Source organism: Oncorhynchus keta, chromosome 19 (genome assembly GCF_023373465.1).
Source record: "Oncorhynchus keta strain PuntledgeMale-10-30-2019 chromosome 19, Oket_V2, whole genome shotgun sequence".
Lineage (NCBI taxonomy): Eukaryota > Metazoa > Chordata > Actinopteri > Salmoniformes > Salmonidae > Oncorhynchus > Oncorhynchus keta.
The window spans coordinates 62,031,970-62,049,083 of record NC_068439.1 but is presented as its reverse complement, the minus strand read 5'-3'; the positions used below and the strand labels follow the sequence as shown (position 1 = coordinate 62,049,083).

General features: G+C 42.9%; 1 protein-coding gene across 1 annotated transcript in view; it reads right to left on the bottom strand.

The window, feature by feature from the left end:
• galnt14 (UDP-N-acetyl-alpha-D-galactosamine:polypeptide N-acetylgalactosaminyltransferase 14 (GalNAc-T14)) overlaps positions 1 to 17,114 on the bottom strand; it is a 116,298-nt gene that overhangs the window by 42,908 nt on the left and 56,276 nt on the right. The window contains exons 4-6 of the mRNA XM_052470972.1: positions 10,954 to 11,021; positions 10,642 to 10,707; positions 1,003 to 1,124 (exon numbers count right to left, since the gene is read on the bottom strand). Of these exons, the coding sequence (XP_052326932.1) occupies positions 1,003 to 1,124; positions 10,642 to 10,707; positions 10,954 to 11,021 (256 nt within the window). The remainder of the gene's footprint in view (positions 1 to 1,002; positions 1,125 to 10,641; positions 10,708 to 10,953; positions 11,022 to 17,114) is intronic.

The following is a 17,114-nucleotide window of genomic DNA, read 5'->3' as shown; positions in this document are numbered from 1 at the left end:
TGTTTTTGTTCAAGTGTTCATTTGTCTTTATTAAAAACATTATGGACACTTACCACGCTGCATCTTGGTCCGATCCTTACTCCTCTTCAGACGAAGAGGAGATCTGCCGTTACATCAGTGCCTGTACTGTTACTGTAGATGTAGGAGTTGTCAGTGCCTGTACTGTTACTGTAGATGTAGGAGGTGTCAGTGCCTGTACTGTTACTGTAGATGTAGGAGGTGTCAGTGCCTGTACTGTTACTGTAGATGTAGGAGGTGTCAGTGCCTGTACTGTTACTGTAGATGTAGGAGGTGTCAGTGCCTGTACTGTTACTGTAGATGTAGGAGGTGTCAGTGCCTGTACTGTTACTGTAGATGTAGGAGGTGTCAGTGCCTGTACTGTTACTGTAGATGTAGGAGGTGTCAGTGCCTGTACTGTTACTGTAGATGTAGGAGGTGTCAGTGCCTGTACTGTTACTGTAGATGTAGGAGGTGTCAGTGCCTGTACTGTTACTGTAGATGTAGGAGGTGTCAGTGCCTGTACTGTTACTGTAGATGTAGGAGGTGTCAGTGCCTGTACTGTTACTGTAGATGTAGGAGGTGTCAGTGCCTGTACTGTTACTGTAGATGTAGGAGGTGTCAGTGCCTGTACTGTTACTGTAGATGTAGGAGGTGTCAGTGCCTGTACTGTTACTGTAGATGTAGGAGGTGTCAGTGCCTGTACTGTTACTGTAGATGTAGGAGGTGTCAGTGCCTGTACTGTTACTGTAGATGTAGGAGGTGTCAGTGCCTGTACTGTTACTGTAGATGTAGGAGGTGTCAGTGCCTGTACTGTTACTGTAGATGTAGGAGGTGTCAGTGCCTGTACTGTTACTGTAGATGTAGGAGGTGTCAGTGCCTGTACTGTTACTGTAGATGTAGGAGGTGTCAGTGCCTGTACTGTTACTGTAGATGTAGGAGGTGTCAGTGCCTGTACTGTTACTGTAGATGTAGGAGGTGTCAGTGCCTGTACTGTTACTGTACCTCCTTGATCCTCCGGAGCAGTGGGGGCAGCCAGTCCTTGTTGACCTCACAGTGACTGTCCAGGAAGGTCAGGACCCCAGCCTTCGCTGCATCTGCCCCACGTACCCTGGAGCGGATCAGACCTGGAGAGAGAGAGATCAGAGACAGAGGGGTCAAAGGTCAGTCTCATCCATAACGACTGCTGTGTGTGTGTGTGTGTGTGTGTGTGTGTGTGTGTGTGTGTGTGTGTGTGTGTGTGTCTGTCTGTGTCTGTCTCCAAACCCAACCATTGTATCTAAACCCAAACACCAATACTATCTGATCTCTAGATGATGTTGCTGAAATATACTCTCAAATACTCCAAACACAATGTCCCTTTATTGTCCACCTCATGCGTGGAGACAAGGGATGTCTTAAAAAGGCCATTTGTGTCTGTTTATGACGCAATTACGGCCCTTAGACATGATGGTCTGAATGGGACATCACACTGTTAAGAGGTCTCAATGATTGAAGGACATTCTTTCCGGTTAAATAGCGAAATCAATAGTCTCTGACATAGGACAGAATGTCATTGTATGAAATTGTAGGACTCTGTAAGTTTCGCACTGCGCCGCGAATCCAGCCAATTAAAAATCCCATTTCATCCTCAATAACGCTTTATTTTCTGGATGGGTGAGCTCACCCTCCCCCCTCAACAGTTGCGAGTTGAAGGCTGACTGTGTAGGAGAGAGCGAGAGAGAGAGAGAGAGAGAGAGAGAGAGAGAGAGAGAGAGAGAGAGAGAGAGAGAGAGAGAGAGAGAGAGAGAGAGAGATAATTTACTACTAAAGCTTGATAGAGACGACATGGCATGACAGCTTCTGCTGTTTGTAGCATTAAAAAGACAATCAAGTCTAAATGCCTCAAACCAGTTACAATTTAGAGTGTGAGTTGAGGCCCCGGGGACTGTTAACTACACCCAGGCCCCTATACACACACAGGTTCATCAACACTGTAGTGGAACACTGAGGCTGGGTAATGAAACCTCCGGCTCCAGGAATAAACAGAGGACTGCCTAACGATACCATTTGTTACAATCTAATTGTAGTTGTAATGATTTTTACACTTGATTAGGTATTGTCAGAGAGTCATTTCTTAGTTTTGTAGATGGAACCTTGGAAGTTGTCATCTTGAGATTAGAGGTCTCTGCTTTTCATTAGCAGAGCAGGAATCTAATTACACACAATGCCTCACACACCTGTCTCACCACTACAACGTGCACAAGAACAGCTATTTCAAGGCTATTGATTTCAAATCATCATCCTATTCCATTAAAATGTGCTCCATCGTTAAAAGTCAGATCTGATTGCAGAGTGCATAAGAGACTAGCATGTTTATAACTTGCCAGAAAAAGCCTATCAGTCCCAGGGTCTGAAACAAAATGATAGCAAGACATAGCAGGACCTGGCAGCCAGACCTGTGATTGCAGAGCTCTAAAAATCCTCACCACTGCACGCGCAAAACGGCCTGGAGGACTATCCATCAGTACAACGGCCAACCTGCTGAGTAATCACAGCATGACAGAGGTCCGTCAAAATGGGTTCTATTAAACTGTAACACTGTAGTAAATATAAAAACCAGAACTCCCTCCACACCTCGCCCCCCTCAGCTCATCCTCCTCGTCCGCACCCTTCTCAACCCTACATCCATCCCCACAACCCCCACAACCCCTCCAACCTTCTCACCCCCCCCCAATAACGAGGCCATATACAAGGAGTACCAGTACCAAGTAGTGTAAAGTACTTAAGTGAAAATACTTTAAAGTACTACTTAAATAGTTTTTGGGGGTATCTGTACTTTACTATTTATATTTTTGAACATGTTTACTGTAACTTCACTACATTCCTAAAGAAAATAATGTACTTTTTACTTCATACATTTTCACTGACATCCAAAAGTACTCGTTACATTTTGAATGCTTAGCAGGACAGGAACATTGTCAAATTCACGCACTTGTCAAGAGAACATCCCTGGTCATCCCTACCGCCTCTGATCTGGCGAACTCAGGAAACGCAAATGCTTTGCTTGTAAATTATGTAAATGAGTGTTGGAGTGTGCCCCTGGCTCCCCCATTTCCTGGTTGCTAAGTCTAATAGTTTGCCTAATTTCAGTTTATGTGACAAAACAAGCAAGTATATTGTAGAGAATCATTGTACCATCTAAACCGCTGTGAAATATATTTTACATAACCAAAAATATTTTATTTTCAGCTATTTGAAGATGGTGTACTAAACCGACAGTAAAAGAACCAAAAACTAAACTTAAGAATGGGAAGCATAGATATAGCGAGCATAGAACAGATCTACCGTTTCATAGACTTGCTTTCAATGAGAATGACTGATATATAACGTGCATATCTATGTGCATCGCCCAAAAGGCTACATATTGCAGCTTTAAGGAATTGGAAAATATTTTTTACTTTTGATACTTTATTTTACCAATTACATTTACTTTTTATACTTAATTATATTTAAAACCAAACACTTTTAGACTTTTACTCAAGTAGTATTTTACTGGGTGACTTCACTTTTACTTAAGTAATTTTCTATTAAGGCATCTTTACTTTTACTGAAGTATGACAATTGAGTACTTTTTCCAACACTGCCATTGCCGAGTTAATGTGCAGGGGTTTGATATAGTTGAGGTAATTCAGGTTCTACAGTATGTACATGTGGGTTGGGGTTAAAGTAACTAGGCAATCAGGAGGATATAATAAACAGAGTAGCAGCAGCTTATGTGAAGTGTAAAAGTGTGTGTGTGTGTGTGTGTGTGTGTGTGTGTGTGTGTGTGTGTGAGGGAGTGTGTGAGTAGAGTCTAGTGAGTGTGCATAGAGCCAGTGCAAGGGGGACAGTGCAAAACCTTAAAGATAAAGACATAAATCCTAAAGGAGGGGTCAATGTAAATAGTCTGTGTAGCCATTTGATGAACTGTTCAGCAGTCTTATGGTTTGGGGGTTGAAGCTGTACAGGTACCTTTTGGTCCCAGACTTGGCGCTCTGGTACCGCTTGCAATGCAGTAGCCGAGAGAAAAATCTATGACTTGGGTGTCTGGAGTCTTTGGCAATTTTGTTCATAGAGGGCCAACATTATGCATGTCCATTTATCTTGGCTCAAAGTGGAGGAGAGATTGACTGCATCAATTCTTGTTTTTGTGAGAAATACTCATGTTGAAAATGACAAATGTTCTGTATAATCAACTTACATATACTGAGTGTATAAAGAAAACAGGAACACCTTCCTAATATTGAGTTGCACCCCTTTTGCCCTCATAACAAGCTTAATTAGATGTGCTTTGGTTGGTGGACCATTTTTGATACACACAGGAAACTTTTGAGTGTGAAAGACCCAGCAGTGTGGCAGTTCTTCACACACTCAAACCGGTGCCCATGGCACCTAATACCATACCTTGTTCAAAGGATCTTAAATCTTTTGTCTTGCACATTCACCTTCTGAATTGCATAGTTTCCTAGGAACGCGAAGCGAGGCGGCCATCTCTGTCGGCGCCGGAAGATAAGTGTGAAAGCTGGGACCGAGAGACTGAAAAACAGCTTCTATCTCAAGGCCATCAGACTGTTAAACAGCCACCACTAACATTGAGTGGCCGCTGCCAACACACTGACACTGACTCAACTCCAGCCACTTTAATAATGGGAATTGATGGGAATGATGTAAATATATCACTAGCCACTTTAAACAATGCTACCTTATATAATGTTACTTACCCTACATTATTCATCTCATATGCATACGTATATACTGTACTCTATATCATCGGCTGCATCCTTATGTAATACATGTATCACTAGCCACTTTAACTATGCCACTTTGTTTACATACTCATCTTATATGTATATACTGTACTCGATACCATCTACTGTATCTTGCCTATGCTGCTCTGTACCATCACTCATTCATATATCCTTATGTACATATTCTTTATCCCCTTACACTGTGTATAAGACAGTAGTTTAGGAATTGTTAGTTAGATTACTTGTTGGTTATTACTGCATTGTCGGAACTAGAAGCACAAGCATTTCGCTACACTCGCATTAACATCTGCTAACCATGTGTATGTGACAAATACATTTGATTTGATTTGATTTTGAATTGCACACATACACAATCCATATCTCAATTGTCACAAGGCTTAAAAATAATTATTTAACCTGTCTCCTCCCCTTCATCTATACTGATTGAAGTGGATTTAACAAGTGACATAAATAAGGGATCAGAGTTTTCACCTGGATTCCCCTGGTCAGATTATGTCATAGAAAGAGCAGGTGTTCCTAATGTTTTGTACACTCAGTGTAGCTGTCACACCCTGACCATAGTTTGCTTTGTATGTTCTATGTTTTGTTTGGTCAGGGTGTGATCTGAGTGGGCATTCTATGTTGGATGTCTTGTTTGTCTGTTTCTGTGTTTGGACCTGAGATGGTTCTCAATCAGAGGCAGGTGTTAGTCATTGTCTCTGATTGGGAGCCATATTTAGGTAGCCTGTTTGGTGTTGGGTTTTGTGGGTGATTGTTCCTGTCTTTGTGTTTGTTACACCAGATAGGGATGTTTTTGGTTTTTCACGGTTCTTGTTTTTGTATGTTGTTCTATTTTCATCTTTAATAAAGATGTATCACAATAACCACGCTACGTTTTGGTACGCCTCTCCTTCAACAGAAGAATCCCGTGACAGTAGCTCTAACAGACACAATTACCCCACCAGACATGTCACTAGGGGGTTTCTTCACAGACCCCAAAATTCAAGAAAATGAACAGCCATGATTGCATGGAACTCCCATCTCATAGAGTGCAATCTGGTTTCAAAAAACAAATAAAGTAACACCTCACGGCACAATGCCTCTCCCCCATGTGATCTACCTTTTGTGTGTATGTACTGACATGTATGTGTGACTGATAGATGCACACACACACATTAACTCACACACTCACACGTTATTATTTTGGATTGCCTTGGCTTGTTATTTAAAGTAGGTAAACAGGCAATGGATGTATTCATTAATTGGTCGATTGAACGTTAGAACGGCCAAAACGAGTGACCTAAGCAACTTTGAGACGGTATGCTCGTCGGTGCCAGGCGCGCCGGATCAAGTATCTCAGATCCAGTATGTCCGCCCTCCTGGGCTTTTCACTCACGATAGTGTCTGAGGTTTACCGAGAATGGTGCGACAAATTTAAAAAATCCATTCAGCGGAAGTCCTTTGGGTGAAAACAGCTCGTTGGTGAGAGGTCAAAGGAGAATGGCAAGAATTGTGCAAGCAATTCGGGCCACAAGGCGGGCCACAAACAAGGCGGGCCACAAACAGACAAATAGCGGCACAGTACAACGATGGTGTGCAGAACGGCATCTCGGAACGTACAACTCGTTGATCTTTATCACGGCTGTGCTGTTGCAGCAGACGACCACACTGGGTTCCACTCCTATCAGCTAAAAACAAGAACAAGTGGCTCCATTGGGCACGCGATTACCCACACTGGACAATTTGGGGGTATTTTTGGGGGGGTATTTTATTAGCATCCCATTAGCTATTGCAAAAGTAGCAGCTACTCTTTCTGAGATCCACACAAAACATGAAACATGACATAATACAGAACAATAATAGACAAGAACAGCTCAAAGACAGAAGCACATACATTTTCAAAAGGCACACGTAACCTACATATCAATACATACATGGCTAGACTGTAAACTCTCCTTCCAGACTCATATCAAACATCTCCAATCGAAAATCAAATCAAGAGTCGGCTTTCTATTCCGCAACAAAGCCTCCTTCACTCACGCCGCCAAACTTACCCTAGTAAAACTGACTATCCTACCGATCCTCGACTTTGGCGATGTCATCTACAAAATTGCTTCCAACACTCTACTCAGCAAACTGGATGCAGTCTATCACAGTGCCATCCGTTTTGTCACTAAAGCACCTTATACCACCCACCACTGCGACTTGTACGCTCTAGTCGGCTGGCCCTCGCTACATATTCGTCGCCAGACCCACTGGCTCCAGGTCATCTACAAGTCCATGCTAGGTAAAGCTCCGCCTTATCTCAGTTCACTGGTCACGATGGCAACACCCATCCGTAGCACGCGCTCCAGCGGGTGTATCTCACTGATCATCCCTAAAGCCAACACCTCATTTGGCCGCCTTTCGTTCCAGTTCTCTGCTGCCTGTGACTGGAACGAATTGCAAAAATCGCTGAAGTTGGAGACTTTTATCTCCCTCACCAACTTCAAACATCTGCTATCTGAGCAGCTAACCGATCGCTGCAGCTGTACATAGTCTATCGGCAAATAGCCCACCCATTTTTACCTACCTCATCCCCATACTGTTTTTATTTATTTACTTTTCTGCTCTTTTGCACACCAATATCTCTACTTGTACATGACCATCTGATCATTTATCACTCCAGTGTTAATCTGCAAAATTGTAATTATTCGCCTACCTCATGCCTTTTGCACACAATGTATATAGACTCCCCTGTTCTCAACTAGCCTACCTGGTTAAATAAAGGTGAAATAAAATAAAAACAAACTTTCTAGGTCAAATAGGGGAGAGGCGTTGTGCCGCGAGGTGTTGCTTTATCTGTTTTTTAAACCAGGTTTTGCTGTTTATTTGAGCAATATGAGATGGAACGGAGGTCCATACAATAATGGCTCTATATAATACTGTACACTTTCTTGAATTTGTTCTGGATTTGGGGACTGCGAAAAGACCCCTGGTGGCATGTCTGGTGGGGTAAGTGTGTATGTCAGAGCTGTGTGGAAGTTGACTACGGAAGCAATATGGGATTTAAAGAGTGGAAAAACATTGCTTGCAACATGACAGCGAGTTCAGTTTACTTGAGTGGCCTGCGCAGTCCCAACCCAATAGATTATCTTTGAGATGGAACGGGCTGTTCGTACAGTAGCATGAATGTACTGCCGTCCAATCTGCAGCAACTGCGTGATGCCATTGCGTCAGCATGGACCAACATCCCTGTGGAACATTTCCGACACATTGTAGCATGTCCCAAATAATTCAGGCTGTTCTGGAGGCAAAGGGGGGTTCGACCCAGTACAAGTACCTAACAACCTGGCCGGTGAGTGTTTATATACAGTACAACATTGTAGAATAATAGTGAAGACATCAAAACTATGCAATAACACAAATTGAATCATGTAGTAACCAAAAAAGTGTTAATCAAAATATTTGTTATATTTGAGATTCATCAAAGTAGCCACCCTTTGCCTTGATGACAGCTTTGCCAACCCTTGGCATTCTCTCAACCAGCTTCACCTGGAATGCTTTTCCAACAGTCTTGAAGGAGTTGAGAGAATGCCAAGAGTGTGCAAAGCTGTCATCAAGGCAAAGGGAAGAATCTCAAATATAAAATTCACACTACCAGTCAAAAGTTTTAGAACACCTACTCATTCCAGGGTTTTTCTTTATTTTTTACTATTTTCTACATTGTAAAATAATAGTGAAGACATCGAAACTATGAAATAACACATGGAATCATGTGCTAACCAAAAAGGTTTTAAACAAATCAAAATTGTTTTTTTATTTTAGATTTTTCAAATAGCCACCCTTTGCCTTGATGACAGCTTTGCACACTCTTTTGTGTATTTTGATTTGTTTAACACTTTTTTGATTACTACATGATTCCATATGTGTTATTTCATAATTGTGATGTCTTCAGTATTATTCGGCAATGTAAAAAATAGTAGAAATAAAGAAAACCCTGGAATGAGTAGGTGTGTCCAAACCTTTAACTGGTACTGTATAGATACACAGACAAATATTTAAAAGTCTGTGATGTCTATGCTAATGTTTTAAATGTATGTAAATTGTAAAGTATTTTCCGACAATTCGTTGCCATTGGCAGTAACCACTCATATCTATCCCAGGCTGAGAACAAGTCAAGAAGGTACACTAGATTTTAGGTTTGTTTGCAAGAGGAGGTTTATGACCTTTCAATCATACTTGCACTGAATACAATGACAACTATTTATTTGTCATTTTACCAGGTAAGTTGACTGAGAACACATTCTCATTTGCAGCAACAACCTGGGGAATAGTTACAGGGGAGAGGAGGGGAATGAATGAGCCAATTGTAAACTGGGGATTATTAGGTGACTGTGATGGTTTGAGAGCCAGATTGGGAATTTAGCCAGGACACCAGGGTTAACACCCCTACTCTTATGATAAGTGCCATGAGATCTTCAATGACCTCAGAGAGTCAGGACACCCGTTAAATGTCCCATCTGAAAGACGGCACCCTACACAGGGCAGTGTCCCAATGGAAAGTGTGCTTCCTACTGGCCCTCCAACACCACTTCCAGCAGCATCTGGTCTTCCATCCAGGGACTGACTAGGACCAACCCTGCTTAGCTTCAGAAGCAAGCCAGCAGTGGTATGCAGGGTGGAATGCTGCTGGCATAGTAGTGAACTACAACTAGTGAATACAACCAGTGAATAAATATAAACATATTTTGCACTAGCCTAGAATGAAATACTTCAAAATACTGGACTTCAACAATGATCAAAACAGCACCCTATCTTGTGTTATACAGTAAAGTGAGGTGGATGCTGTAAAATAGTATCCATATGCCTTGGTGTTATTAGGTGAAACTGGCTGCGTTTGGAGTCTTTTGGAGGTAAGATTGTCAGTCTGTGAGGTGAGATGGGGTTCATCTCCATTACCTCTATGCTGAACCCTCTGATCAGGGGAACTTCAAACGCCTGTGAGAGCTGGGGCTTGCGCACCTCTATCCACGCACAGCAATCTGCATCTCGTTACTGTCTGAGTTCACATCTCAGCATTTCAACATATATTTCACCTCAGACTGTATAATGTGCTGAAGCAGAGGCAGATAGCGTAGAGGGGTTTTAACTAGCAATCAGCACACGCTGATTTTTAGTATTCCATTTTTTTTGGTATAAACTGTAGTCTATTACAACTGTGCTGTATGGCATGGTAGAAAAGTCCTCTGTGGAGTTATATAAAGGTGAAACAGGAAGCATCAACATGATAACCATGATAAATATGTTTCCTGAGCACCATGACTCATAGATGCAATATAATAGTGTTGCATTTGTGCTCAGACTATGTTCCAGTCAACCTTTTGATGTCTTGCTATAATCAAATCAATCTATTTATATAGATACACAGACAATTCCCACGTTGTCTAGATGGGATCACGGTGTGTCTGACACAAAAAGATCCAACCCTCTCGAGTCAACACATCCCTGAATCTGCTCTCTTGTCTCACAGCTGGTGCTTGAGCTTCTCCCTGTGGTCTAACCTGAAATCATCTACTGTGGGATACGAGCGGGGAAACATCCTCCGCACAAAAACACTTGCATGAGGCTCTAACGCTGATTTTCCCTCTTAGGCTTGGCAAAGGCAAGTGGTGGTGGGCTCTAAGGTGTGTGTTCAAGTGGAGGACACAATTGTATATTGCACGGATGAAATACTCACACACACACACACACACACACACACACACACACACACACACACACACACACACACACACACACACACACACACACACACACACACACACACACACACACACACACACACACACACACACACACACACACACACACACACACACACTAACTAGGTTACCTTCTCTCCTGTCATTCCGAAGACACTTTACTTTGGGTAACTTGGTGAGTAGAAGGCAGTCATTTGCTGAAAGGGAACATTTGATGCAGGGTGAGATGCAATGTTCACAAAACCATCACCCACACAGTGCATGGAATTGGAATTCAATTGTAAAAAACACATTGACAGAGACAGGGGAAATCTTTTCAATCACTGATCCTTTTTCTCCGGCAGCTGAGCCAGAATGGGAGAGCTCATCACATCCATCTCCAATCCATTTCCTCCTGGAATCAGATCTATCTCTGCTCACAGCTGCTCTTCTGTTCTACCCACCATCCCCACTGTAGTCATCTACCAGGATGATCTCGCGAATCAGGTGGACTGGTGTCCTGTTCAGCACACTGCAAATGAAAAAGAGAGCAGCAGTAGTGTTAGAAACTATTGTATTTCTTTTAGACGACAATCTTTATAGAGCAGCAACCGCTGAAATCTACTTTCCCCCCCGTGTTATGTGAATTGTTCTATTGGAAAAATGGAGAATGACATTATCGTTCTGAGAATGTATTACGGCTTAAATAAAATAACAATATTTCATTAGTTCTGGAGATTACTTGTTTTTTTTTATAACTATAGCCCCCAAAATGTAATTTGGATGATTTTCTATTACAAGGGTATGGGAAAATACAGGACCACTCATTTTGGCACCATCCTCTGACACTAGAATCTCTCACTATAAGAACCACACATAAATCTCCCTCTAATATTCTCTCTCCTGGGGTACATGGCTGAACAGCAGGTGATGAGGCGAGGAGAGATGGAGGGAGAGGTACACCACCTCCCTCAGATTACTTCACCTTTAATCCCAGTCTGAATCAAGGCATCTACCCTCTCCTCCTCCCTCACACCGTCTCTCTCTCTTTCTCTCTCTCTCTCTCTCTCTCTCTCTCTCTCTCTCTCTCTCTCTCTCTCTCTCTCTCTCTCTCTCTCTCTCTCTCTCTCTCTCTTTCTCTCTCTCCTGTCTGGCTGAGTAATTGGAGCGCTGTCAGGCTCGTAGGTCTGTTCTTCCATCGTCGCTGTGCATGCTGGACCCATTCATCACCCCATTCCCCCCTCCTCCTTTCCCCCTCCTCCTCCCTCTCTCTCTCTCTCTATCCCGCTCCATCCACTGCCCCTGGATCCTCATGCCTTTATTAAGGCCCCTGACAGAAATCCGTTCCTGGTCGTAACAGGTAAAGCTTTACAGCAAGACAGAGAGTCCTGATTCAGCCTCTAAGTGCAGCCTAATCAGGGGACGTGGATGTCTATTGCCATGTGGGTTATATCTAGAACAGCAGCAAAACGAATGATTGGTGTAGACTTCTAGACTGTATTTCTTCTAGACTGCATTTACAACCTCTTTTTGTTATAAACAGTCTGTTTCATAGAAAGATGTTAAAGTTGTCTTGAAACCATGTGAGGTACGTCATATAGCGTGTGAGTCAGTGGTACAAACACAATAGAGTTGAGTCTCATGTGGGAGTTCCAAGGCTGGGTCCAGCCCAACACTGATGTAGGATCAAAATCAATTCAAATCAAATCGTATGTCACATGTGCTGAATACAACAGGTGTAGTAGACATTACAGTGAAATGCTCACTACAAGCCCTTAACCAGTAAAATAACAATAGCGGGGCTATTTACAGGGGATGCCGGTACAGAGTACATGTGCGGGTGCACCGGTGTCGAGGTAATTGAGGTAATGTGTACATGTAGGCGGAGTAGCCTTAAGTGGTGATCTTTTACTAGGATTAAATGTCAGGAATTGTGAAAAACTGAGATTAAATGTAGAGTTGAAGTCAGAAGTTTACATAGACCTTAGACAAATACATTTAAATTCAGTTTTTCACAATTCCTGATATTTAATCCCAGTGAAAATTCCCTGTTTAATGTCAGTTAGGATACCACTTTATTTTAAGAATGTGAAATGTCAGAATAATAGTTGAGAGAAGGATTTATTTCAGTTTTCATTTCTTTCATCACATTCCCAGTAGGTCAGAAGTTTAGCATTTGATAGCATTAGCTTTAAATTGTTTAACTTGGGTCAAAAATTTTGGGTAGACTTCCACACGCTTCCCACAATAAGTTGAGTGAATTTTGGCCCATTCCTCCTGACAGAGCTGAGTCAGGTTTGTAGGCCTCCTTGCTCGCACACGATTTTTCAGTTCTGCCCACATATTTTCTATAGGATTGAGGTCAGGGCTTTGTGATGGTCACTCCAATACCTTGACTTTGTTGTCCTTAAGGCATTTTGCCACAACTTTGGAAGTTTGCTTGGGGTCATTGTCCATTTGGAAGACTCATTTGCGACCAAGATTTAACTTCCTGACTGGTGTCTTGAGATGTTGCTTCAATATATCCATGTAATTTTCCTGCCTCATGATGCCATCTATTTTGTGAAGTGCACCAGTCCCTCCTGCAGCAAAGCACCCTCACAACATGATGCTGCCACCCCCGTTCTTCACGGTTGGGATGGCGTTCTTCGGTTTGCAAGCCTCACCCTTTTCCCTACAAACATAACGATGGTCAATATGGCCAAACAGTTCTATTTTTGTTTCATCAGACCAGAGGACATTTCTCCAAAAAGTACGATCTTTGTCCGCATGTGCAGTTGCAAACCGTAGTCTGGCTTTTTTATGGCGGTTTTGAAACTGGCTTCTTCCTTGCTGAGCGGCCTTTCAGGTTATGTCGATATAGGACTAATTTTACTGTGGATATAGATACTTTTGTATCTGTTTCCTCCAGAATCTTCACGAGGTCCTTTGCTGTTGGTCTGGGATTGATTTGCACTTTTCGCACCAAAGTACGTTCATCTCTAGGAGACAGAACGCATCTCCTTCCTGAGCGGTATGACGGCTGCGTGGTCCCATGGTGTTTATACTTGCGTACTATTGTTTGTACAGATGAACGTGGTACCTTCAGGTGTTTGGAAATTGCTGCCAAGGATGAACCAGACTTTTGGAGGTATACATTATTTTCTGAGGTCTTGACTGATTTATTTTTATTTTCCCAAGATGTCAAGCAAAGAGACACTGAGTTTGAAGGTAGGCCTTGAAATACATCCACAGGTACACCTCCAATTGATTCATATGATGTAAATTAGCCTATCAGAAGCTTCTGAAGCCATGACATCATTTTCTGGAATTTTCCAAGCTGTTTAAAGGCACAGTCAACTTAGTGCATGTTAACTTCTGACCCACTGGAATTGTGGTACAGTGAATTATAAGTGAAATAATCTGTCAAAAACTATAGTTTGTTAACAAGAAATTTGTGGAGTGGTTAAAAAATGAGTTTTAATGACTCCGACCTAAGTGTATGTAAACTTCCGACTTCAACTGTCCCTGGCCACCATGAGCGTCGCCTCTGGAGGAGCGTTCTCCTGTTTGCTTATGGCGGTATACAGCTCATAGAGTGCGGTCTTAGTGCGAGCATCGGTCTGTGGTGGTATGTAGACAGCTTCAAAAAATATAGATGGAAACTCTCTCGGTGGATAGTGTGGTCTACAGCTTATCATGAATTACTCTACCTCAGGCGAGCTAAACCTCGAGACCTCCTTAGATATCGTGCACCAGCTGTTGTTTACAAATATACATAGGCCGCCGCCCCATGTCTTACCAGAGGCTGCTGTTCTATCCTGCCGATAGAGTGTATAACCCGCCAGGTGTATGTTATTAATGTTGTCGTTCAGCCACGACTCTGTGAAGCATGAGATATTACAGTTTTTAATGTCCCGTTGGTTGGATATACTTGCTTTCATTTCGTCCCGTTTATTTTTCAGCGATTGAACATTGGCTAACAGTACGGATGGCAAAGGCAGATTAGCCACTAGTCGCCTGATCCTCTCAAGACATCCCGATCTCCCTCCACAAAATCTCAGTTTCTTTCTCCTGTGAAAGACGGGGACGAGGGCCTGTTCGGGGGTTTGGAGTATATCCTTCCCGTCAGACTCATTAAATAAAAATGATTCGTCCAATATGAGGTGAGTAATCGCTGTTCTGATGTCCAGAAGCTCTTTTCGGTCATAAGAGACGGTAGCAGCAACATTATGTACAAAATAAGTTACAAACAATTCGGGAAAAACAGACAAAATAGCACGGTTGGTTAAAAGCCAATAAAACATGAGCCATCCTCTCCAGCACCATCATTACATTAACTATGAAACACTGACAGTCGCAAAACACATCAAACCCACTGAGAAAACAAAGTTTGTCCTTGAAACTTAGTTTGTGAATATACTGTACTTGAATACTGTATAAAATATATTATTGATTGTCAGATAACCTCAAAATGAAATATTGACAGACATATTTCTAAAGCATTTTTTTAAACAGCCCAAAATGGACAAATATTGGGCAGTTAACACTTTCCAATAGCATACAAATGAGATGAATTGGTATCATGCCAAAACAAGGTTGTGTAATCGTTCCTTTCAGAACTAAGGGTACACAAATGATGTAGAATTACTACCCACAGTCAAAAGGCCTGAGTTAGTAGAGCAGTGGAAATGTGTTTAATGTACATTGCGCTCTTAAAATGTCATTATATTGATTCCTGTGGTGTTTATGGGGCCGCTCTGCACTTTGAGCACAGCGACTTTGAAGCCCACACTCACCACCCAAACACAGGAGAGAAGCCCTTTGACTGCCTAATGCATTTCTGTTTCTCCTGATGCATTCCAAAATGCTTTTCATTTGGGGGGGGAAACCATGAGTAGGAGGAATACATTACGACCAAACACAGCATCAATGAAATCCATTGTGGCACATGAAGGAACAGGTGAGATTTGAAAAATAGCCTAATCTACACCATTTTCTCATTTCTGTGATTTGTTTAGTACTTATCGTCATGAGTTTGTATTGCGGACGCAAGCCATTTACACAAGTTATGATGACCTACTTCTGCTCTTGTACTGTTTGGAACTCAGAGTGCCCCACTCTCCAAACATGACTAGAATATAGCATCCCAGTGCAATATCTGGCCAGTGACCGTTTCCCCTGTAGTTTTCTCTACCTGCTGTGGCTATGAAAACACAGACAGACCTTCCTACTACTCTTTCATATTGTTCCCCTCATTTCTTCTCCTCTACTTTCCCCTCTCATCCTCTGTATTCATTCCCTCTACCTCTCCTCCCTTAACCTACCCTCTTCTCACATCCATATTATCCTCCCCTCCCCTTCCCCTCTCCTCATCTCTCCTCTTCATCTCCTCTCCTGAACTATCGCTCCCTGCTCTGTCTGGAAGAGCAAGCTCCCAGCCTATTCCCCCTCCACCTCAGAGGGTTCTGAGGGCTGGATTGTGGTAATATCCTCTGTCAGCACTAACACAAATCAAAGAGAGAGGCCCACAGCCTGCTTTTTAAACCCGCTCTGTATCAATGTTTGGTTCTGGCGCAAGCTGAGGTAAGAGACAGGGGGGGGGGTAGGCTAACAGACAGACAGGCTGAGGAGCCCTTGGTGGGCTATGCGTCAGGGGGTATAACTGGGTCTAACCAGCCCATGAACCCCAGCCAGTTTCAGTTTACAGGAAGGTGCCAGAACACACAGACAACCGTATTAATGTACAGAAACCTCAGAAGATTAGTGTTGTTGTTGTTTTTCCTATTATCTACATCACTGGTGGCGACAGCGTGTGGCAGAGGGCTGAGTGAGGCTGAGGCTGTGTAATTACAGACAGGCAGGCCACCATGATGACACAAACATGCTGGCAGCCATGAAACACTGTGCTAATTAAACCCCACCCTGACGTCCCTGAGGGCCACGGGAAGGGTATTGGTACTGTACCCCCTCAGGATGTCTTTAACAGCGGTGATATGTGACTCTGAGTGCTACAGTACACTACCCTGGACAAAGATGTACTGTACTGAGGAAAGCACACTCGTAGAGAGAGAGACGGTGTGTTCTGTAGATTAATTCATTATCAGGAAAGCAAACTTCCATTGGTGTTCTTCCATTGCTATTGTAAGGGACGGAGCCTGAAGCTAAATACCATTATTTCCTGAGCCTGCAGAGTGGCTATAGGCACAATTACAAACTTTTTTGCAGGAGAAATTAGTAATTGTGAAAAAGTCATCCAAAAAACCAAAGGGATGGGCTGAAACCTACTGGGAGGGATTGTCTTTTAATTGGTTGAAACTGCAGCGCTTTGAAAAAGGTTTGGGGCGGACACATAAACAGGACAGTTTTTCCCCCGGTGGAGTGGTGGTCAGGACTCAGGAGTCTTCTCTGTGTGATCATTAAGAGACAGCCCGGGTCTCTGCCGACTTCTCAGCTGTAATGAGCTGAACCGGCTCCAGGAGACATTGGCAGGAGAGGGGAGGCCTGCATTGTGCTAAGGCAAGCTGCCGAGGCAAGCTGCTGACACACAGGGACAGGTGAGGTGGCGGTGAGGCAGCTATGGGAAAGGTCAAGGGTCAGGCTGGGAAGACAATAGAGGGGTTTGGCACTTGGGTGTCAGGATTAA